The following is a 24,611-nucleotide window of genomic DNA, read 5'->3' as shown; positions in this document are numbered from 1 at the left end:
TTTCGTTGGACAGCCTCTTGCTGCCTACCTGATAAGCAGGTTGGCGAAAACATAGAGCTGGTAACCAATAGTTTGATGGGTTGATCCCAGCAGGAAAGAAAAACATCCATATTTTGCCATTTAGCAAAACACAGAGTGCTAAAGGCAGACCAAGAGCAGTGTTTGCCAGAGCAAAATTCTACATTTTTATGGTCTGTAGGTTGCTGGTTAAACACTAACATAAATGACAAATGTAACAATGTTCTGGCAGCAACCACATAATATCTCAGCTGAGGTTAAGGGAGGAATTGTAACTAGGTATTTTAGTAAAAATAATTTCTTAAAAGTTATAATAGCTCACATAGTAAACTTTTGAAATAATATAAAACATCTTTACTGTCACTAAATTAGCCGGTAATGCATAAAGCATGTCCTAAAACCACCACTTACAATTTTTAAAATCTCCTCTTGATTTTTTTTGTGCTGTAGGACACGAGTGTTCAAAGGAAACCCGAGAAAGTCTCACCAATTCCCAGTGACTAGAGAATCTGTGTGAAGGATGAGGAGGTGCTGAGCTGCTGAGTCGGGCTGCAGGCGCTGAAGAGAAGCTGTCAGTCGCCCTCCCGTCAGCAAACCTCCAGGGCATCAGATGCAAACCTCTCATTCAGAGGAAACTACAGCGGAAAGCACTTTCCAAGATCCACTGTATACATGCACAGGCCGCCAGCACACGGTATAGGATAGCAGATATTATGCAAGCTGCCCTACTGTCAGAGCTTATAAAATGCCAGTGATCTTGCATACAACCGTATTCTGATGTAGACAGAAATCTTAAGAGCTTATAGCTATTTTTAACACACCACATGCTTAACAAAAATAATACCATAATGCAAGCCAACAAATTACGCTAGAGATATTAACTAACGCTTATATTTACAGAACATGCCAGTGTTCAACGGATCAACATTAGTGTTTGTTTTCATATCCAATTAGGGAAATATGATATTAGCAAAACAAACACCTGGTGATGGATTCATAACCAGACAGAAGCACATCATATCCTAAATCAACAAACCCACACAGGATCAATCAAATGACTCATTCTATGAAACTATGCTATTTCATTTTTTTTATACCTAAATATATACTTAAAAATTTACGATTTCAATAAAAAAAAATCATTAAAGTATAATTTTATAAATGTATAATGTAATCCATTACTTTATTGCAAATGTTTTGTAGTTATATTAAACATTGATTAAATTAATTACAATTATTTTATAATAAATGACAAAGTTATGAGCTACCATACAATATTTGGGGCTGGCTAGATATGAATATGTATAAAAAAAAAACTAAATAAATAAACTTCAATAAGCATTAAAGTATTTAGTTTTACTTTTTTAACCAATATAAATATTAGAGAAAGTGATTAAAAACATTCCTTAAAACCATTTTAAATACATAATTTTAGTTATATTTATAGAAATATAATTTAAAAAATTATAATGTATTTTTATAGAATTATATTACACAAATAAATTAAATTATTTTACAATATAAAATAATTTGCAAGTAACATTTTAAACACTGTCTCAGACAAATAAAGTATTAATAAATTGTACTGTGCCATCTTGAATATTAATTTTAAATAATTATTTAATTTTTCCCATCTGCACTGCTGGTAGTTCTGCCACTGGCTGATACTTATACAAATATTCACTTTTCTTTAATTACTTGTGTACTATAAAAAAAATCATGGTAATGAGGCCTGCTTAACAAAAACACAACAAGTCAATAACAGAAAATGTGTATAAATATCCATTACACTCATAAATATAAAGATTCTTTATTGTTATTAATTATTATTACATTCTATGTGGTTCCATCTGCATTTAGTTGTAAAAGTTTTCTTTATAATATTTTTAAAAAATTGTTCACTGAAAGGTTCTTTGGGGAACCTAAAGGGTATTTATGGCATTGCTGTGAAATCCCCATTTTTGGAACCTATTTACATGTTAATGAGTCAAAAGACACTTTTTACATTTTTGTAGAATGACTCAATGTTCCGGTCTCCATAAATCCACAGCAAAGGACACATATTAAAGCCTGTAGTCCTCTGAGAGTACATCTCACACACTTGTTTTAGTTCCTATCAGACATTTCCTGCGGGACATTCTTGCCCTTTCTATTCTGATTTGGCTTTGTGTATCAGAATCTAGGCAGAGCTGCGGAGAAAGACAAGAAGTGATGTGATGGGAAGAGAAGGACAAATTCCAGATGAGTGAGTTTCAGAAGGTGCAGAACAGACAGTCTGTCACCTAGAGAGCTCTGGCCCTGTGAAAATAACACTGACAGCACCGCCAGAAGAGTCCATCTGATTTTTGGGAGAGCTACTGTGAATTTGCTTAAAACTTTGCAGGCGATAGAAATCGCACTCACTCATTCCTAACCCGTATGACTTTCTTTCCTCTGTGGAAGCAGAGCGTGAGTCCTATGAATACTTTTATGGCACTTTTGAAGCATGAAAGCCCTAGTTCCCATTCACTGTAATTGCATGGAAGAGAGCGACCGGCACATTTCTTCTACAAATGAACACCAAACACAATGATGGAGAGCAAATAGTCACATGAGAGAATTCTTTCTTTAAAATATAACAATTTAGATTCAGTCGCCAGTAAAAACACTCTCATGTGTTTTGTAGCATGGAAGAGCGCTATCATATCACCGGCAGTAAATAAAGACAGCTACTAAGATCTCATTCCTTTTAACGAATCAAGAGTGTGCCAAAACAAAGAGAACTCAATTATTATGGGACGTGATCCAAAGTGAACACAAGGGACATGATAACTTTTTTAATCTTACACTACTAGTTATGGAAAGTGCTGGCTGGGTTCAGTACCAATTCAGTTCTATATTAAGTTAAGTAATAACTATTACAGATGTTGTCGATTTTCAGACAATTTAACTCATTATTTGTAAACGCAAACAATGCACTGTAATTGTGTTTAAAGTAATGCTCTTATGCTGTTTAATTCAATTCACATTTTCCACTATGTCAGTTAAACAAAAGCCAACTTGGAAGCTAATGTGGCAATCTAGATTTTGAATAACTGTACAGTTGAAAAACAAATGGTTTTTGACATTAAATTGCCATTTTGTTTCTTTACACATCATATTTTGTGCAGACTACAGAATATTGCATGGTTAAAGCTGTCAAACTAAATGGAACACAACATTAAAATGGAAGTCTATGGAGCGAGGAAAAACATTAAAAATACCCACAAGAATTATAGCCTATGTATTAGAATCCACAAGACTTATAACTTTTGGATGTTATAAAACAATCTTCTTGTTCTTTCTTCCTCCAATTGTTTCTGTCATCTTATTTTCACAAGTTGTTTGATTAAAACTTCATTTCAGTCTTACAATAATTTACTTTCAGGTCTATTTCTGATTTTCCTGTGGCTTCCTTAGCACACTCATCTGCCAATTTATTTCCTTTTATTCCTATATGAGCTGAAGGATACCTTTAAACCCATCATCTGAATCCTGTATAATGTCTGAAGGATCTCAATCAGTACATCAGATCTATTCTAAATATGATCACTTTCTAGTGTCATTAATGTCAGAACAAATAAGAGCCCTCGATGGTCTATTTTCCTCAACCCACTGCAGTGCCAATAAAACTGCGATCATTTTCTCTAGTGTATACTGATAAATTATCTGAAATCCTTTTGTTAACTTTGACACTAAAATCCATTACTGTGTATGCCACTCTTACTCTGTTTTCAATATCTTTTGATGCATCTGAATAAATCAAGACATAACTAAAATAATTGGTTTGAATCTACATATGCACCATTTGAGTGTTATATCTGTCCCCCTGAGCCTTGTCCCTCCTTTCTAACAGTGACATATCCACATTGGGCTGTGGTAGTAACCAATGGGGAATTATTGGCCATGGGAACCGTTGGATTAATGGCCACTTATTTCCATTTCTTCTGCCATTTAAAGCACCACCCACCCAAAACTCCTGATTTCTGACTTTACTTTTTTCCAACAGGGTTTTAACCCTTCTTTTGCTGGATGATCTATGTTATGTCCTTGTATACTAGCCCAGTAATTCAAAGAAAGTTGCATTCTCCTCAGTTCTAAGGGTATTTTCCCTGTTTCAATCTGTATTGCTGCCATAGGGGTATATCCCCTTTTATTAACCTTTATGCCTTATACTGAATTTTGTCCAATTCCTATTATATTTTAGTCATATAAATTTAATTGTATCGCCTTGTCAACCTTACATTTTTAGAAAATTATTATTTTTGTAAACCCCCACTGATATGACCATGTTTCCACTTCTGTTATAACTGCTTGCATTTTCCTAACAGTAAAATCCACATCCGCGTCAACAATCTCATCATTAAACATCGCGGTAAAACGCGAAACGTACCTGCGCGCGTGGGTGTGTCTGTTTCGCTGTGATTGGCTGATCACGCTGTCAACGTAATAAAGCCCGCCTACAACGTTCACGACAGGTGCGCGAAAAACACGAATACATCAAACCGATGAATAATAGAGACGAATAATTACGAAACCACTTACAGTTAAATCACTTTCAGTTAAATCTGAATCAAAATAAATTTAAAATCACTAGACTCAATAAATAATATAATAAATAAAATAATAAAGCTTTTTCTGCACCTCCGTGTCTCTGTGACCATAACGCACGTTTAACCAAGGATAGTCGAAGATACAATAACTGCGACTAATATAGCGGAATATAAACAGACAAACAGCAGTTTGTACTATTAACGACATTAAAACAATTCGTTATTTTATTGTTGTAGTGATTATGTTTGAAGCAATTTTTAACTTGCATAGTTAAACGTGAGCTTTTTACGTGTGTTTTTAATATAGCCTAGGTTGTTCTATAGAAACAAAAACATATAGGCTATATTGTTTCTACTTGCTTATAGTGTAGCAAACGCTGTTCCTTTAAAATTGAAACGTTAAATGGAGCTGGAACATGAATTTGCATGCAGAAATAATCCAAATGCAGACAGGTGTCTTTTCCTTCCCATTTCATAAGATCAGCGCACACCACTGACGGAAAATAAACCATATTTTTTACTAGAGGACAGAATCGTGTTAAGGAGACACATGCCCCCGCGCATGTCCCGATTAAAGATGAGTTGCCCACGCGCGTGGAACTGAGCTAAATTTACCCAGCAAGTGATTAAAGAGCTGCTCGGGGAAGAAAAACACGGGTAGATGAACCAACACAGTCATTTGACTTCTTGTTCACGCATCTGCATGAATAATGCAACAGCATTGCATTTATTACACCAGGTCAGGGAGGGTGAGTGCTCCTGTTTTGGGGAGGTGACACTCACTGAAATCAAACTGCTCCTGTTTCTGATGCGAGCGCACGATTTACAAAAGAAAGCATTTATTTTTATCGCGATCTTGCGCAAAGAATCTCATAATAGCGTAAAGGAAGCACGCTTATGAATGAACAAGCACACATACACGCGTATTAGCTGACAACAAACCAGTGCATTTTCATTTCATTCCATGCACTTTCATTACAGTTAAAGCACAAGTCCAAATGTTTTTTTTTTTACTGTGATTTAAGCACGATGTCTATACATCACATCTATACATGTGATATATTATAAAATCACATTCAGTTGGAATCCCGCAGCGTTTCTCTTTGTCCAAGAGCGTTATAATGCAGCAGATCCACACATAAGCATGTTTCTTCATTATTTCTGCCCCACTTTTGTCTTGAAAACAATTCTGGCAGCGCATGCACGAGCCAAACTGATCAAAACAGGCATGCTTGTCTCATATGCTCTTGTCCGCAAACCTCACAGGTCGCATCGGTTATACTGAACTCAGATACTTGTTTTGCAACGAGTCTTTATCAAATATGCTGTGCTTAATCATGATAAAAGTGAGGTGCGTGTTATTAAAGTTTCCAGGGCTCTTTCTGTTAAACAGCAGTGTCAGTGCATGAAAGACACAAGGGCATCTGAATGAATCAGTGCAGTAATCAACATTACCTTGGGTTGTGATCTCTCCCCACAGGATTCCCATCCAAACCACCAAGCCGACCAGCAGAGCTTCACTTTGAACTCCCAGCATGTTAAGACACAGTCCAAAGGGGGTCCAGCCCAGAATAATCACAGATGCAGCGTTGAAGTCCACAGCAGAGCTGCTTGGTGTCAGAGACGTGGAGTTGAACTCAGAGGCGGAGTGTGTGCATGAGCTCCTGTGTGTTCACAGCTCTGTGATGTCGGTTTGGTCTCTGTCTCCAGCTCTCTTCATCTCTTCTCTGCTGAACTCCGCAGTGTGTCTTCTCCTTCACTCACCCCTCCTCTCTCTCTCTCTCCTCTTCTCTCTCTCTCTGGTTTGTGTGTGTAAAAGTTGCTGATGCTGTGGGGAGACTATGCTGCTACAGTTTAGAATCTGAATCCAGGGAATTGTTACTAATACACAGACAGACAGATAGACAGATAGATAGATAGATAGATAGATAGATAGATAGATAGATAGATAGATAGATAGATAGATAGATAGATAGATAGATAGATAGATATACAGACAGACAACTCTGCATTTTACCATAATGGCAATTTGAACTCCCAGTGGAGAGGCTGGTCTCTACTCACATTACCAAATATTTTTCCCAAATCAATGCACAGTGAAGCCCCATATGAAATCATGCATGACTTCACCGGTCAGGGGAATTTATGGTCTAGTAACAGCCTTAGTCTCAGGCTAAAGGGCTCCTGGTCTGCACTAACAAATGAGATAAACCTTGAGTTTGAGGTTCCATGACCAGAGCAGACTCTGTTTCAATAAGATATGCCTGGCTATGTGAGAAGAGCTGGACAGAAACTGCATAAAAGCTTTAAGCCCGCTTTGAGATATGTGACGCTTTGATGCACTTTTATTTCTTATCAATCCAGTGGCCCGAGAAGAAAATCATTTCTCAGAGAGCGTCATCCCATTCCATGCTTGTTAGCTGGATCAAGCTGCTTTGCGATAATCTTTGTTAATTACTTCTGAGTGAGTGTTCCAGAAGAGAAGGAGAAAAGATTCATCAGGAGAAATTCGCTTAAAGGGATAGTTCACCCAGAAATGAACATTTACTGACAATGTATTCACCCTCAGGCCACACAAGATGTAGAGGAGCTTGTAGCATTACATCACTTGCTCACCAATGGATCCTCTGCAGTGAATGGGTGCCGTCAGAATGAGAGTCCAAACAACTGATTAAAAACATCACAATAATCCACAAGTAATCCACACCACTCCAGTCCATCAGTTAATGTTTTATGAAGTGGCAATCCATCAAGAATTTTGTAACTTTAAACTTTTATTTCTGGCACAAGATGTCAAATCGTTTCTTCTGTGCAAAAAAATTCAATAAGATAGATCCGGTGTTGTTTGGTTTCTAAACCTTTAAATCTACAATTGACTGCCTGTTTCTATGGCTGTAAGATCACAGCTCAATGTTGGCAATGCCACTCGGCCTTACAGACTAATGAGGCATGACACATGATACACATGACATGGCTCACTGCCCAGCACTGAAACCACTGTGTTTGCCATAGTTAAAACTCAGCTGCTGAATATAATGATGCTGTTGCATTTATCTTAAGAACAGATAAAGAGAAACATATGCATCTTCTGACACTCATTCAAAGTGATGTAAATTGCATTCAATGTACTTTTTCTACTTCATGCATTCCCTGGCAACCAAACCTTGGTGTTGCTAGTGCCACACTCTTCTCTTTAAGCTAAAGAAATAAAAAAAGTCCATGAAAAGAGTTGACTGACACTCTATTGGCACTTTATAGAGGGATCCCATCCTTTCCTAGAGAAAATCTTAATTAGATCTGAGGAGGTCTAAGGATTATCTGTGATTTTCCACACTGTCTCCATTTTTCCTGCCATCTATCAGCCGGGTTGCTGTAATTCCACACTGAAATGCCACCAAACGAGCAAATCCACAATATGCTTAGTTTACTTAGAAAGTGCTGAAACAGGTATTCTGCAGCTAATGCAGTGTGGAAAGGTCCTTGGGGAAGGGAAACTCTTTTTTTTTTTTTTCAACACCTTTGGAGCATTTCCCAGGAACAATTAAAGTCAACGTGAAATGGCGATTGCAACCCATTTTTGCTGCTGTAAGATGACGCATATTTAAGTGAAACACAATATTCAACAACACAGAAAAAAATATAGGGCAGGACCAGGAACCAGGATGATTAAAAAAAAATTAGAAGATATGTACTTGCACTGTTTAGTTCAATCTACTGTTATTTGCTATTATTGCAGCAACATTAAAGAGCTGCATTAATCATTGGCAAGATTTTAGAAAGGCTGGATTACCTACAATCACTGACTCAAACATTGACAATGTAAACAGCTTTTTGGCTATTGGTTGAAATTATCTACTATGCTTTCTTTAATAAAAAATAAAATAAAATAAAAAACTGCCTCTAACTCTAACAGCATTCTCTATTATTTTTCTATTCTTTTGACTTGTTTTATTTTTATTAAAAAAGGACCCTTTAACACAAGCGTTCCCTATTCTTTTTCTATTCTATCAACTTGCTCTCTTTTTTATTTATAATATAAAAAAAACCCTTCTATGGCACTTACATTTTATTGCTCTTTTGTTGGATTTGATTGCTTCTATTGTCCTCATTTGTAAGTCGCTTTGAATAAAAGTGTCTGCTAAATGACTTAATATAAATGTAAAATGTAAAATAAATACAAATATACATATACATGATGTGTTCTGAGAAAGCCAATTTCTATTTGTGACCTTTGACCACAAAACCAGTCATAAGGGTAAAATTTAATCTAAGAGCCAAATAAATAAGCTTTCCATTAATGTACAGTATGTTTACTATGATAGGATAATATTTGTCCAAGATACAACTATTTGAAAATCTGGAAATCTAAGGGTTCACAAAAAAAATCTAAATATTGAAAAAAATCGCTTTTAAAGTTGCCAAAATGAAGTTCTTAGCAGTGCATATTACTAATCAAAAATTAACTTTTTATATATTAATGGTAGGAAATTTACAAAATATCTTCATGGAACACGATCTTTACTTAATATCCTAATGATTTTTGGCATAAAAGAAAGATGAATAATTTTGACCCATACAATGTATTTTTGGCTATTGCTACAAATATACCCCAGTGACTTAAGAATGGTTTTGTGCTCCATGGTCACATGTTATTATAGACTCTTACTTCTATTCCAAATTTAAACATGGCATCAATTTTAATGTCATGTTGACTTTAAAGCACACTTGTCACGTTCCCGGACAGGCATTTGGCACCATGCACCACATGTGTGCGTGTGTGTGTGTCATTCATTGAATTAGACAGCACACAAATTCTCTTAGTCACCATTAATAATAAAGCTAACAAATGCTCATTGAGTTCATTTGTGCTTTTTAGCGTGTGTGTGAGTGTTTCACGGAGGAGAACAAGGCCCACACACAGCGTGGATTCACTTGAGCCCTCCCACGCGCTCTCTAAACCATCCTATACGCTGTCAGGAGCCGAGATTGTGTGAGTGGAGCTCCCATGCGGCTTCACATTTCATTTACAAGCCATTCGTCTCTATTTTTCACATGCCATTCGGTCTCTTCTGGAGAGCACAGGTGTGCATACACAGAAAATGATGAAGTTATATTAAAAACACAGCTCATAATTCTGCTTAACGTCAATATATAATCTTTGTATATATAATATTGATTTACCCATCACCCCCACACCTCGTAATATCACAGTCTCTTTGTCCTCATGGCGTCTTCAGCCCCCTCCTCTACTTTCTTTCATCCGGCAGCTCGTGGTCTTTGAAGGCGGCGAGGGGCTGGCGGAGGAACCCAGGGGAGCGGCGGTCAAACTCACAGCCCGTGTTCTCTCTCCGCTCCGTAATCCACAGGCTGAGCGATCCGTGCATGGAGATCTGTTAATAATAGATCACACGACAGAATGAGAGTGTGCAGCACATATGGAACTGAGATACATAAACAACCACGGCAAATAGAAGTTAAACGACTGAAATACACATTCGGCTCACATTTTGCAGCGAGTCACACACACACACACGCACAAAAATAATCAAGTCACTTTTATCATATAGTGCTTTTTATAACAGATCATTTCAAAGCAGCTTAACAGTAATAATCAGGAAAATAAGAATCAATGATGCAAGCTTCTTCAAATAAAACAGACATTGTTTAATTAATTATTTAGTGTAAAATTCATGAATTATGAAAGGAGTTCATAGGCCCAGCTTTATCTCGTGAGAATAATTGATTTGAGGGATCCTTTTTGGGAGACTGGGGCAAGTTGTCTCACTTTTTCACTTTTTCACTACAGTGAATATGTCTAAGGGCTGCTTTAGAGTATGTATAAACATAAAAAGTCTTGAATACAAAAATAAATAAATAAAATCCACATTTATACAAATGCAGATTTGTGATAATATAGGCCTAGTGGCTGTCACAGTGGAAATCTGAAAATCATTGCACACCATATCTGTTTATAAAATGTAACCAAAGTACACACACACACACAACTGTTCAACTGTTTCCTCAATGTATGAAAGTTGCACTTATTGACTAAATAACTATTAAAAAAACTAATATACCTCTATTTTATATAACGTTAGTCAACTTTCTTTAATGCATGTTTTTTTTTCACTTACTAACCCAACAACACGACAAAACTTGATGATATTCTAATTTTGTTTTAAACTTTACTTCATAAACATGATCATAATCATACACCAGGTTCATAAAGTAAAAGAAACCACGCTATTGAAAATAAGCACCTGAAAACAAAGACCTTGTGAAAACGTACCCACGTGACAACTAGCCTCGGTTATAAGAGAGGTTAATATAACATAAAAGGCAACATATTTAGTATGCATAATTATGAGTCAGCCGAATTCTATTCGATTAAAACATGATTATGAAGAAGTGATTTTTCAGCAGGTCGGATCCATAATTAACCTGCAGTGATCCCGACTTAATTACTGTCACCTGATGAGCAATTAACTTCCTCTTTAAACGTTCACGGGGCGCAAACTCGCTTTCTTTTCTTTTGCTGTCCTAGAAGCAGCCCTAGAAGCAGCCCTGAGATTTATTTCTGGTGAGAATATGTAAAGATTTTCTGAATAATTCACATTACATACTGCGCATAACAAACATTTAACGTTACTGTTTGTGCCTTTCAGTTTTGTTTTTGTTTCAAAATGAGCAAAACAGAGAAACCTTTATCCACTCTTTGGGGTAAGATGCAACACTTGTTTCGTTTCCTCAAGTAAAATATAATTCTAAACGTACTAATAACGTTACTCTAGGCTATATTAAGTCTTTTTTTTATTATTATTAAATCGTTGTTTCAGGTTGTGAACTCAATGAATCTAATAAAGAAGAGTCCTTCAAGACGGATGATACGAGCCATCAACACCAGCTGGCACTGAGAACGGTTGGTTCCGTGATTTGTCGTGGTAAACGTGGCGTTTAATCGGTGTTTATTACATTTAACCCGTTAATATTTGACTTGAAGATGTGTCTGGGTCACACCGCTAAAGATGAATTCAATATTGTGGAGTTGGTCACCGGTGAGGGCAACAGCAGCGCGAAAGCGGTTCCCATAGCAACACTACACGCGAAATCTATGCCTACGGTAAGAAATATTGTATCACGTGATATTTCTGTGCAAACGGTCGCTGGCTAAAATACCCACAATGCCTCTCCAAGTAGCATTTTTGCTAATAGTGGATAACTTTTTGTTGTCACCCTAATTACCAGTTTCAAGTTAATCCTCTGGTGGCTTTATTTGATTTTAGGTGAAATGGTTTGTGTTGTCAAAAACGACCACTAAACCATACTGAAACTCACTTTTGTGATATCAACCTCAAATTTGGAACACAGTTGATTTAGATTCGTGGCTCTGATTTATCATGCTGTTTTAGACTTTAGGCAAAAACATGTCTTAAAATCTAGTTTCTATAATATAGTGTTTTTGTCCACTTTTTGTTGCTGTTCAATATTCAGTAAAGCAATAATGGTCCAAATGTCTCCAAAGCATTCTAGATTTTCATCCCTTTGGAAACCTAACTTTTAGAACTATGCTCAAAGCGGTTAAAGGGTTAGTTCACCCGAAAAAGAAAATTGTCTAATGACTCACCCTCATGTCGTTCCAAATCTTTAAGGCCTCCGTTCATCTTCAGAACACGGTTTAAGATATTTTGGTCTGAGAGCTCTCTGGTCCTCCATTGAAATGGTGTGTACGGTATACGGTCCATGTCCAGAAAGGTAATAAAAACAAAGTAGTCCATGTGACATCAGAGGGTCAGTTAGAATTTGTTAAAGCATCAAATACATTTTTGGTCCAAAAATAAGTTACGACTTTATTCAGCATTGTTTTCTCTTCCAGGTCTGTCATAATTTTTGGGACAATGTATTTTCGATGCTTCAAATTCTAACTGACCCTCTGATGTCACATGGACTACTTTGATGTTTTTCTTACCTTTCTGGACATGGACCGTATACCGTACACACAGTTTCAATGGAGGGACTGAGAGCTCTGACTAAATCTAAAATCTTAAACTGTGTTCCGAAGATAAACGGAGGTCTTGTGGGTTTGTAATGACATGAGGGCGAGTCCTTTAATGACAATTTTCTTTTTTGGGTGAACTAACCATTTTAAGGGGTAGTAATAAATGGATCCCATGTATTTTGTGTAGCACAATAAGATTCCCTGCAATATATGAATCCTTATCGAACTAATATGGTAGTAACTTAATTGAAATAAAGTACATCTAATGACCATAAGCAGCGCCAGAGGGTTGAAAAATGCAGTACACATGCTACAGTAGTCACATTTAAGGGGAAGTCGTGGCCTAGGGGTTAGAGTTTGACTCCTAACCCTAGGGCTGTGGGTTCGAATCTTGGGCCGGCAATACCACGACTTTGGTGCCCTTGAGCAAGGCATCGAACCCCCTACTGCTCCCTGGGCGCCGCAGCATAAATGGCTCCCCACTGCTCCAGGTGTGTGTTCTGTGTGTGTGCGCACTTTGGATGGGTTGAATGCAGAATTCTGAGTATGGGTCAGCAAACTTGGCTGAATGTCATGTCACTTTTTTTTTTTCCTCTCCCCTTTCCACAAGTGTGTGTGTGCGTATATACCTCATGAGATTTCATTCTCCGTCAGGTTAACCTGTCTGGATTGGATCTTCATCCACCCGTGACCTTTCGCCTGAAGCACGGCTCGGGGCCGGTGTATGTCGGAGCGGAACATGTGGCCCGTGAGTGGTCATTTCAGCTCTATTTTTAGCTACGATCTGTGGCTAGTATTTAAGTCAACGGGACTTTTGCCAAAATCTCTCCCAGTGGAGGAGTACTCTGATGATGAAGAGCTGGATGAAGAGATGGATGAGGAGGTAGAAGAAGAGGAGGAAGATATTGAAGTATCACCGGTTAAGAAATCCACAAAAAATGGTGCTGGCAAAGTAAGGACTCGTCTTGTAGGTCACAAGTCGTTTCAATTAAATTTGTTCTAATTCTCATTGCTCTCTTCTTTTAAAGAGAAAGAAGCCAGAAAAGGGAGAGGATGAGTAAGCTAAATCTAACCCCTAACTGAGTTTATTTTATTTGTTTCTCAAAGCAAACTAATAGAGTTTTGTAAATACAGGGAAGCCTCAGATGGTGAAAATCCACCTAAAAAGGTAGATTTTATTTATTATACTTGAAGTTTTTTTTTTTTCTTAAGCTATGTGTACAAATGAATGCATTGTTTCTATCAGGGTAAAGGAAGGGGACGGAAGGCGAAGGTGTGACCAGGCAAGGACCTGTAGATGACCTACTAAACTGATCATGTAGAGACTCGAGCATTGATCATGTTCTCTTATTGCAGATGTGGACTGGAAGCCGCATGTTTCCAGAAGGCTGCTGTTGGATATTTGAGTTGGGAGCTCAAATTTCTCACTATGGTTCCATTGTAGTTCTGCTATGTCAATAAAACTGTTGGAGGGGAAAGCAAACTAGTCTCATTTTCTCGAAGCATTTTGTCTGTGGAAGAATGTGTGACTGCGTTGGCACAAATGTCTGCAGCTGTCATCTTAATGTGACAGAAGCACAAGTTTAAATCTGAGGCACTGTATTATAGTGCTTTACCAGAGGTAAAGGTTCAGAATCTTACTGCGGTAAAGTCACTGTAATGTGCTTTCAGCAAGTACAGCTTTCATGTATGGAGCCTTAACTAAAAGTTAAGCTCAATTTACGGCACTTGTGGCAGAATGGTAAAAACCACGTTGAACGACTCTAGTTAAGAGTAGGGCTGTAACTTATCGATTATTGATAATGAAAATCATCGACAATGTTTCTCGATTAATCTGGTCACCCACAGTGCACTTGTAACTGCAGCAGGTCGCATCAAATTACAGCACTGAATAACTCATTCCAAATATTGGAGGAACCCGAATGAGCTCCTGCAGGAAAAGTACATGATTCCAAGCTGCCCAAAATATGATAAATCTTTACTTTAAGCTTCAAGCTGATGCATTAGTGTAATGGCTTGTCTTTGAGCTCTTTTACAGATACGTGTGTGAGAGAGCGAGACTCAACAATTACACCATTACTTTCAGTTAACGGTCATATCCTTATCTGTAAATGTAACATTCACGGAAGACTTTACATTTTTGCATGAAGGCCTGCCCTGACAGTCTGCGTTAAATTGAAGTCTACTGAAAGAGTGGTGTGTGCGTTAAAGGGAGACCATATTCAGCGCAAAAACCATTGTGCCGAAATATCTGGTATTTAACATTTATATTTAGGCTTAAAAATCAACATGCAATGCAAGTAATTTATGAGAGTAGGAACTGTGAAGGGAAAGCAGCATGCATTTGTCTGAATATAGATGCTTTTACAAAATAAAAAAACTACAGTAAGAGGAGACTTACTGTAATCAGTGCATGCGACGTGTTCCTGCAGAGCACTACTGTGATTTTATTCGTCTTTTTATGTTTTTAATTAGAGATTTAAATTGATTTTAAAGTTTTTGACCAATTTTGTAAGGTTTTGTATTGGTAATTGCCAAAATATTTTTTTAGCTTTCTGTATGGGTAAGACCTCTAATATGTGTATATTAATAATAGTAGTAAACTATTTTTAATTCTATAATATAATTATTGCTAATTATATAATTGAAAAATTGTCAAGTGCTTTATAGTGTTTTTTTTTTTTTTAATTCAGATACCCAATTAGTCAAAAAGTACATAATGCAAGCAAGCACATGAGCTGTTATCAAAGGCAAAGGAGGCCATTTTTGTTATGTGAATAAATACTATTTAGTTGTTTCAGTTTTTTATTTTTCCATAAATTACAATAACATTTTTAGAATAATTAATTTGTCAGATTCTTAAAATATTTGTGTTTTGTTGTATGACAGGTGGTCTTATAAATTAAGCACTGTATGTTTTTCATAGCATTCATCTGGCACATTTGTTTTAAGGACATTGGGCAGAATGTGAAATAGTGTGTTTTTGTCAGTAAAATTAAAATAAAGAAAGTAGGGGTTTAAAATTTCACATTTCTGATTTTATAACCTCCAAAATTGGCCTCTTTAACTTCCATTTTCAGTGCCTCATTGCAACTGTAAGGAAAGACAGTCAAAATGTATTCTTTGTGATATCCAACATTTATGCAATTTAGTATAACTGAACTTGGAATATTCCTTAAGCTTGTTTATGCTTACCAAGCACATTAAATTATGAAGCATTTGGACACTGTTTAGCAGCTTCTAATTCTGCTCTGGCAATTAAATACAAACTGGAACAAACCATTCCTAGGCAAATAAGTCTAGGTTAATTCGATTGCAGAAACCAGGTCAGTCTCAATTATTATGGAGAGCCTCTGCTTTGTAAGCACAATCACTCCTTTGTAAAATGGCTCTATTTCAGTTGTTTTCCTCTGTGAGCGTAATGCTATTCCTCTCCTTTGAAAGGTCGAAGCAAATACCAATGATTCTGCTCGACGTTTTTATTTACATCTGTTGGAGTTCAACAAATTTGCACTGACTGCTGAGAGGGAAAGCGAGCGCTCGCTGGTCAAGACTCATTTCCCTGACCTGAAGCACCCGCGGGTATCAGCACGGCTCGAATAAAGGGCATGTTTACAGTGAGAATTTTAGGAATATCATGCATTCACTTAAACATCTTTATTTATGTGTACAAACAGTGCTCAAAATAAATCCTCAGTGTATTTGTGCTTCCAGTTAAATGTGCCTCAATGCATTCTGGACGGAGTCAGTTCTCCATGTCTTCATCTATTCTGTCAGGGGAAAGAAAAAAAAGAGGGAGACTAAATGATTCACATCCTTCCACAATTCAATTTAATCTTATGTTGCTCATTTTTCTTTTCTTTTGTCATTTAAAGGGGTCATACACTTTTTTTATTTTTTTTATTCCAAAACTGTTTTCGTGACCATTTTCCATACTATCTTCTTTTCTTTGCAGCTGTGCCTTTAATACATGTAAACATTCACTTTGCATACACTCTCATAAAAAGTACAAAAGCTGTCACTGTAGGGGGTACCATGTCAAAAGGTACACCTTTGTACATAAAGAGTGAATGCTGGTACCTTAGAGGTACTTCTGCTTCTCACAGTAAGGAAAAGACACTAGGTAATATCCTCCAATAATTATTCTTCTATAAAAGTGGTTAAACAACAGAAAATCCAACTTCCTTTTAAACACCAAACTGACGTTTGTGATGTGCAATGTATGGGTGATCAAATTATGCTTCTGACAATACAAATCCATGGATTTCAGAATATCCCTGGATTTGGACTGGGAAGGTGTTTTGAGTTCTCAAAGTTTCAGTAGAAACTCAAAAGATTAAGGAAAATTAGGTTCCTCATGATATGACCCCCTTAAATGTAAAGCAGGCCAGTGCATTTTTAAGCTTAACCTCATTGAGTCTTCTAGTCGACTTCTGCTTTTTTGAGGTACTTCTTCATGACCGAGTTGACGTCCTCGCTGCCCTCGGCTTCCAGCCTCTCTCCTTGAGGCCCACGGCGCTTCTGAGATCCGCCAGAACTTGAAGAATCCGAGTCGGACTCCCTACGTGACGCTCTGGAGGGTGGCAACTCCCCAAAGTGAACACTGAGGGCTCGTCTCTGGCCTGTTCGGGAACTGCTAGATGCAAGGCTGCTGGTGGACTGCGCTCGTCGGATGGCTGGGAGAATGTCTGAGCCGGTGTCCCCTGCATCAACTACGTCCCTCTCCTTGTCTTGATTCCCGAGGAGTCTGCGATTCTGGAATACAAGTGGTTCATTTCCCAATTGTGACTCTCCCGTTTCTGCTACCAGGCCACCGAGTAGACGGCGTCGGATTGGTTGATAGGTGCCAAGAGGAGGCATGGCTTTCGAGCTGTGTTCCTCCTCACCTTCCTCGGGGATGGCCAGGTTGGATAAGTGGCGGCGGGAACTTGTGGTGGATGTCACGGATGCGAGGGAGTCACAGGAGCTGAAGCGGTTCATCTTTCCTGTGGTGGTTGTGGTGGTGGAGGATGTTGGGCCTGACTCGGATAGGGAGCGGAAGCTGGAGGCACGAGGCAGGTGCGGACTGGGAGGTTTCAGTATGCCAGGTCGAGGCAGGTCCTCCAGACCCTCCTCTGCTTCTAGAGACAGTGCTGAGGACCTACGGCGTAGCGTGGAGGCTCCAGTTGTCTGATAGATGGGGAGGGACACTGTGCTCCCCTCACCCACCTCCGAGCCTCTTTCCCACCCAGCGCGCTTCTTCCTCAGACCCTCCAGGAGCTCAGATAGGGCTGTGGATGACGATGCTCTGCCAAGACCACTGGAACTTTCTTTGATGTCTTCATCAAGGTCTTGTGTGCAAGATCTGTCATAGGGAATAAACGACAAATAATAACAATGAATATAAACTGAAGGATGGCTATTAAATCATCATTTACCCACCCTTGTGTCGTTCCAAACCCATATGGTTTTCTTGCTCCCATGGAGCACAAAAGGAGACATTTTCAATTATCTGACATATCAAGACATGACTAATCATCATCAATGTCAATCCTCAACAATTCCAGTGCATTATAAATAAAAATAAAAAATCCTGGAAAGTTTCCAAAATTTCTGCAATGTTTCCTAGATTTTCCACCTTTTTGCAACTCTAATCCTCACATAGTCTCAGCCTCAGATGTCATGGTCACACTTTGTTTGTTAAGTGTCTGATGCATAAGGCGCAATAAAAAGTCTACCGGCTTTTTGAGATTATCCAGTCTTTTAACATCCACCAGTAAATAAAGCCATGTTTAACAAGACTGTGGCATATAAGCATAATAAGCAACATAAGCAAATACTGTAGTTACTAGATTTCAAAAGTTGGTGTAATCCAATGTTTAGTTGCTTGTTTCTAATTCAGATTGTGCGTTACACTTTATTTCAATAGTCCATTTAAGATATTCTACTAACTATAAGTGACAGTTATGAATTCATGTTGGTTGACCATTGAAAAGTATTAGCAGATATTAACGTAACTGCAAAGTTACTTATAGTTAGTAGAATGTCTAAAGTGGACTATCAAAATGGTGTGGTTGTTGCGTGATTGTTGCATCATTATTTGCTTTAACATTGATGCCGATTTTGATCGAATCACATATGTTTGCACGAAGATCTGTTATCATAATGATATTAACCCACCCCCAAACACAACAACACAAGTCTACTTCATATGTACGGCTAAGGTAGCTCCACAGACCACAATGCAACACGATTATGATGCCATTGCAGATCTCGGTTAATTTATCCTCACCCAAACAACTGTAAGATGTGTAAATGTTGTAGTTTTTTTAAACATCATTTAAAACAGCCCGAGCTATCTATATACATACAGAATGTTGCATCAAACGAATTCATAAAGGAAAAAATTTAAATAATAAATCAACTGCATAGCAGATTCCAAGTGATCAAATGCTTAGGACGTTCCAGTTCAGCCCACAGCAAAGGCTCCACCAGTAGTGGACACTTGTGCAGCATAATCAATGACATACATACAAATAAATGAAACGGAGGGGAAATGAGTAAAGGGCATAAAAAAAAATAACTGGAATGCATCTATAAAGTCTAGACCTTATGCTTAATCTCCATTTGTGATTCACAAAAGCCATGCTGGCTAAAAATGACTACTTACCTACTACTTACCTCTGACCTGGTGGTGTTACCTTGTTTATTGATGCACACTCATGCTTATTGATTACCAATCATCTTTTGCTATGTTACCTGAAACTGTAGGTGCTCATGGTGTCGGTTACAGACTGGCGGCCAGAGCTGCTTCCAGCGTAAGAAGAAGTTCTGCCTCCTTGTCCTCCTCGCGGTACACCTGCCCACTGACGGATCCCTTCGCCGACGTCTTCAGTACCCACACTGGATCCAACGCTGGACATGGTGTCGCTGAAATTCAAACCCCATGTTAGTTTGAAAATCATGTTTTCATTGGAAAGATTAACAGCTTGGCAACGTGCTTTCACAGCGCAAGCAATCAAATCAATATAAGCCTATATCAATGCATACATGACCTACATGAATACGATCATGCACATGGCTCAAGAGGAAATCTCTCGTCATGGGCGCTGTAACGCCACACATGGGGGTGATATTAGCTCTGATATCCTCATTGCTACCCAGCAGGCTATGGGTGTTCAGTGAGCTGTGAGTTCATTAGTCTTGGGAGTGCTGTCATTATCAGGGCTCGTAGGGGCATAACTCACTGATCCACAGCCTGTTTACAGACTGACTAAAGCTGTTTGCTTGAGATCCCAAAACACAAGCTCTATTCCAAGAGCTAGTGCGCTGCCTTGCTGCTTATTGCCTCAAGAGGCAGCTATCTTCTAATTAAGCATCCTATTAAAAAATAAGTTTCTATAGGTTGGGGCTGGATGGTTGTAGCAATGCAATTGAACCACCAATTTGGGTTGCGTCTATGCATCTGGCAGCCCCTTTTATTTAAGTGATTTACATTGGATTCAATTATAAGTTTATGAATTCCTTGGGAATCTAACCCATGATCTTGGCATTGCTTCCACCATGCTCTACTGTCTGAAATACACAGAAGTATTAGCTTTTGGTGCTATGAAATAAGTTTTGCTAATACACACAACTGATTAATACTGATTAGTTTTGCATCATCATGTTGCTAAATGATGCAAGAGCTACTCTACCAAGCATAAATGTGCATTCATACAAATATTGGCTAAAATTAAATTTTGTATTACATTATTTCAGTACTGCATTAAATATATAGAGTGGAGATCAAAATGAGAGAACAAGCTATAATCTCCTAAATGTCAAGGTCACTGTTTAACCCTTTTTAAAGTTAACCTAACAGGAGTAGAAGGGCAGTTTTCAGGCATATCTCATAAATTAATTGTATTCTTGATTGAGATATTTGAAATAGAACTCTGATGTAAATTAGAGAACACTTAAGCCGGGCATACACTGTGCGATTTCGGCAAGGTACCAACTCACACTGTACGAATAGATTGCATGCGATGTAAAGCCAAAGATCACGATTATTACACGATTATATATCCTCCCAACTTTTCTCTCTGGCATTCCTGTCGTGGTAAGTTGACGATGACATGTCGAAAAGGCTGACATGTTGCTGCCATTACTCCACAAGTTTTCCCTCCATCACTTCAGTCCACACTACACCGCCATGACGCCATGGTTTCGTTTATGGTTTTGCGTGGAAAATGCGGAAAATCAGTTTGTAGCCCTGCTTCAATAGTGCAATACCTCACCAGAGGCGACCAAAATTTCCGAAAAGAGTCGCACGAGTCAGAATTCGGCTCATAATCGGATAGAAATCGTACTGTGTATGCCCAGCTTTACAGATACCTGGTACCTGGTACTAATTTCCTTAATTATATGACAAACCCTATTTGACTGCCAGTATTCCTCTACTTTTCACTGAGATGACAAGATGACTAAAACCCTGCAACAGGAGGATGACCCTTTCATCCACTGTAAGTTAGAATATTGCAGGTTTACAATGACACTAATTCATTCAAGTACCACCAAAAGGCTGGACGTCTTTGTAAGACAAATGCACGGGAAGACAGGATAAGATAGAGACTCTCAATGGGGAATCGGTTTAACACTACAGCTGGAATTGCTTGCCAACTTTGTCAAACATGTTAGTAGTACAGTGGTATACCAACAGCTAATATTCCTTCAAATTTTGAGTGACGAAGATCAAAAAAAATGAAGTGTTCATAGATTGCTTTCTAATTTTGATGAACACCATATAGCATTTAGCTTACATCGCTTATTGCATTGCATTTTATGATTGAATTATTCATGGATACATGTGATTCTGCTTTAGAACTAGCTCAAAACAAATTATAGTTCCTATCTTTTAGAAACTATGATGACTTAAAATGCTGGGCAGATCACTAGGTTTTGGAACAGAGCCATTGCATCAAAACCTATTCTAGCTTTGAGAAGCTCTTATTCAAATATACAAGAGTAAGGTAACACAAATGTTAATTAGCTTGCATATGCCGTGGGTTCTCTCCTACCCTGCTCTTCTAATTGGACTCACTACATTCGTACAGAGATTTAAGACCCAAAGCTCTGAGCAACTGCAACAGTTCATTTTATCCCCATTTTTTGCTCGCACAGACAACTGAAAGAGACGAGACGCGGGGGGTCTCGGCAAACGTGCATGCATTATTCAGAAGACAAAGCATATCACAGCTGGTGAACTTTTGTAGAAGGACTCTCTCACACAGAGGAAAGCTCCTTGCATTTAACAAAGCAAAGTGGCAGTGTGGGTATGTTGCGGTTTGCGTCTGACGAGTAGGTGTCTGTTCACTCTCGTCTGTCTTCATTCAGACGTGTGAAAGGAAGCCGTGACCTTACACAAGTCTACACACACTTACAGCACTGAGCAATAGGCTAAGCAGTCAACATCAGCAGCCAAATGCAGCGCTCGCCTATCCATCAACATTTGCCTGATGGCGAATTTTTAGACCAACAAGAGAAGGATGGTTATGCGTTAGAATCTGCCAACACCATTAAGCCACGGTTCACAAAGAGACGCCGTGCATTTATATGCAAAAAAGAAACCGTACTGCATAAAGCAGTGCATTTCTTCATGTCGCAGCAGACGTTAATGTATGTTATGCAACTATAGAGCTGGACAATATAGGGAATACATTTGCAATAATATATATGAAAAAGTAGTTAAAATAATATTTAAAAAAATCGTTTTTACTTATTAGAATGTTTGACTAAAATATCCCAAAAATGTGATATCTGTGAAAGCCTAAAAAAATTGAAATAATAATTCTACATCGTCCAGTCCTATATGCAGCCACTGGCCTACTTTGAAGCCTGCATTCATCTGATTTGCTCATTCCCAAATGCAGAACATAGAAAATGAACATGGATACATGGGAGAGAACAACAACAGGATATGGGGTGGAGTGCTTACAGATCTTTCCTTCTAGAGAAGGACTCCACAGCCGTCTGCACACTGTGTGAAGAGGGAGACGCAGTCAGAGACACACAGGAGTGGAGCGCATAACTAAAGTGGTTGGGGTATGAGCAAAGCAAGCATATCGAATTTTCAGTCTAAGAAGTCTGGCACAGAAGATCAAAGTCTTGAACTCTGATACATCGGACTGCATTTCACTATGGGTGTTGATGGGGGAAGGCATTATTGAAGTGTTTGTAGTAGGAAAGTGTAGCCTTGATTTTGCACAGTGAGAAGGATCTCTTCACTTTTCAGCTCAACTGATAAAGAATGAAAGCAATTACAAAGTAACAGCAAGAAGTAAAACTTATCTTACCCAAAGGGAAGAAAACAGTATCTATCTAATCTTTTCTTCCCTTTAGGTTTTGAAGTCAATAAAAAGTGTTACTTCTAAAAACTGTGGATGGAGTTGAGTTTGCTGAAAAATAAATAACATTAAAATAAAAAAAAATTAAATGCATAATAAGCAAACCTAACGCTACTGAAATAAAGTCATGAAGTTAGATTTGATTAAAAAAAAAACTAAATAATATAAAAAAAACAAAAAACAAGATAAATTAAAATAAAGCAACTCCCAAAAAATGTACAATTGTACAGTTAGATAAAACAAAAACAAACAAAAAAACCTGAATAACCCTGAAGTTAATTTTATAAAATAAAACAAAATGGAAGAAAATAACAGGATAAAAAACAAGATAAAATAAAACAACCTAAATATAAAATGTTACTGGGAAAAAAAAATACAACCCCAAACCCCTCCACCACCAAAATAAAATAAAATAAAATAAAATAAAGCAAAATAAATAAATGTATGATGATACTTCGAAATGATTTGGAACGAACCAATCACTATTTAGATTGTATAGTATACAAACTGGTGTGCAGACGATTTGCCCTTGCTATGCTAGACTGAGGAACACAAACAAAAAAAGGAAATGGAAAAGGTCAGGCGCACGTCACTAGTAATACCTTTCTGTATCACTTTCATCGCTGGACTCCACCTCCTCCAGCGCGGCTTGTAGATCAACGATTCGCCGGATCGATGTCTCCAGATCAGCTTGCAGGGTCTGTCTGACTGCACTAAGCTCTTCCACTTGCATTTCCTGGAAACAGATAAGACCAGATCAAATCAGATAACCTGTGATGGTCACGCTGGAGGGAAATAAAACCCCTGCATCACGATGAGAGAAATCAGTACCCAAGAGTTTCATCTCAAAATGTGCCCAATTAATTAACGGCTTGCTAAGCCTAGCATCGTTATTAAACCTGATTAAAATGAAGATGTTACGAAAATGAAGCATTCAAAGTTATTTTTATCCTTTTATTAACAACTGAAGATAGTTTTGGTGAAATCCGAGAGCTCTCTGACCCTCCATAGAGACAAAAAGTATTCTCGTACATTCATACAATTACAGTTGAACCACTGATGTCCCACGGACTTGGTACCCTTCTGGACTGTTCTGAAGATGAATGAAGGTCTTACGGGTTTGGAAATGCAGTGAGGGTAAATAATTAAATATAATTGTATATACTATATATACACTTCTAAGCTCTATAATTGTAGTGAGTGTGTGTTCCTCCAAAACAGACTAAATAAAGCGCATGCATCCATAATAAAACATGCCTCACACAGCTGTGAATGATAGCTTCCTGTAGCGAATCCATGTGATTTTGTCTGAATTTTTTTTTTTTTTTCAAATATAATAAACACTTTCTCTCACTTCTGCTGATTGTCATGCATGCAATAAAAATGTAAATTACATTTTAATTAAATACATTTTTAAATTAAACTTAAAATACTTAATACTTAAACCTTAATTTATATATATCTATATCTATATATAATATAAATGTATTTTGAATCATTGTATTACTTCTGAAGTGCTTGTTTACTAAAGGACAATCCTGCGTTATTGATCGCCAGCTCTTGTTCATAGAATAATTTGATAATGAGCGCTGGAGAGCGACTGATCACACGATTCATTTTCCTCTTCCCTTCTTTGTTCGTCCCCAGTCTCTTGCTCTCCTG

General features: G+C 37.8%; 3 protein-coding genes across 6 annotated transcripts in view; 1 reads left to right on the top strand and 2 right to left on the bottom strand.

The window, feature by feature from the left end:
- LOC127965930 (seizure 6-like protein) overlaps nucleotides 1-6,360 on the bottom strand; it is a 36,085-nt gene extending 29,725 nt beyond the window's left edge. Inside the window, exon 1 of the mRNA XM_052566652.1 lies at nucleotides 6,045-6,360. Coding sequence (XP_052422612.1) covers nucleotides 6,045-6,126 — 82 coding nt within the window. The 5' untranslated portion in view covers nucleotides 6,127-6,360. The remainder of the gene's footprint in view (nucleotides 1-6,044) is intronic.
- A 4,711-nt stretch (nucleotides 6,361-11,071) lies between these two features.
- Nucleotides 11,072-14,068, top strand: npm2b (nucleophosmin/nucleoplasmin, 2b). The gene is made up of 10 exons (XM_052567736.1): nucleotides 11,072-11,169; nucleotides 11,255-11,309; nucleotides 11,426-11,508; nucleotides 11,590-11,709; nucleotides 13,240-13,333; nucleotides 13,419-13,537; nucleotides 13,614-13,642; nucleotides 13,720-13,753; nucleotides 13,832-13,868; nucleotides 13,942-14,068. Exons 2-9 carry the CDS (start codon nucleotides 11,273-11,275, stop codon nucleotides 13,862-13,864), a joined length of 549 nt encoding a protein of 182 aa, XP_052423696.1. The 5' UTR covers nucleotides 11,072-11,169; nucleotides 11,255-11,272; the 3' UTR covers nucleotides 13,865-13,868; nucleotides 13,942-14,068.
- Nucleotides 14,069-15,704: 1,636 nt separating this feature from the next.
- LOC127966061 (unconventional myosin-XVIIIb) overlaps nucleotides 15,705-24,611 on the bottom strand; it is a 49,079-nt gene continuing 40,172 nt past the window's right edge. For 2 of the 4 annotated variants that reach the window (XM_052566885.1, XM_052566882.1), the window contains exons 40-44: nucleotides 23,552-23,685; nucleotides 22,541-22,582; nucleotides 19,324-19,494; nucleotides 16,995-17,929; nucleotides 15,705-16,355 (exon numbers count right to left, since the gene is read on the bottom strand). In XM_052566885.1, coding sequence (XP_052422845.1) covers nucleotides 17,008-17,929; nucleotides 19,324-19,494; nucleotides 22,541-22,582; nucleotides 23,552-23,685 — 1,269 coding nt within the window. In that variant the 3' untranslated portion in view covers nucleotides 15,705-16,355; nucleotides 16,995-17,007. The remainder of the gene's footprint in view (nucleotides 16,356-16,994; nucleotides 17,930-19,323; nucleotides 19,495-22,540; nucleotides 22,583-23,551; nucleotides 23,686-24,611) is intronic. The other 2 variants (XM_052566883.1, XM_052566884.1) reach the window with 2 other exon arrangements.

Source organism: Carassius gibelio, chromosome B10 (assembly GCF_023724105.1).
Source record: "Carassius gibelio isolate Cgi1373 ecotype wild population from Czech Republic chromosome B10, carGib1.2-hapl.c, whole genome shotgun sequence".
Classification (NCBI taxonomy): domain Eukaryota; kingdom Metazoa; phylum Chordata; class Actinopteri; order Cypriniformes; family Cyprinidae; genus Carassius; species Carassius gibelio.
This window is presented reverse-complemented; position numbering and strand designations above follow the sequence as displayed.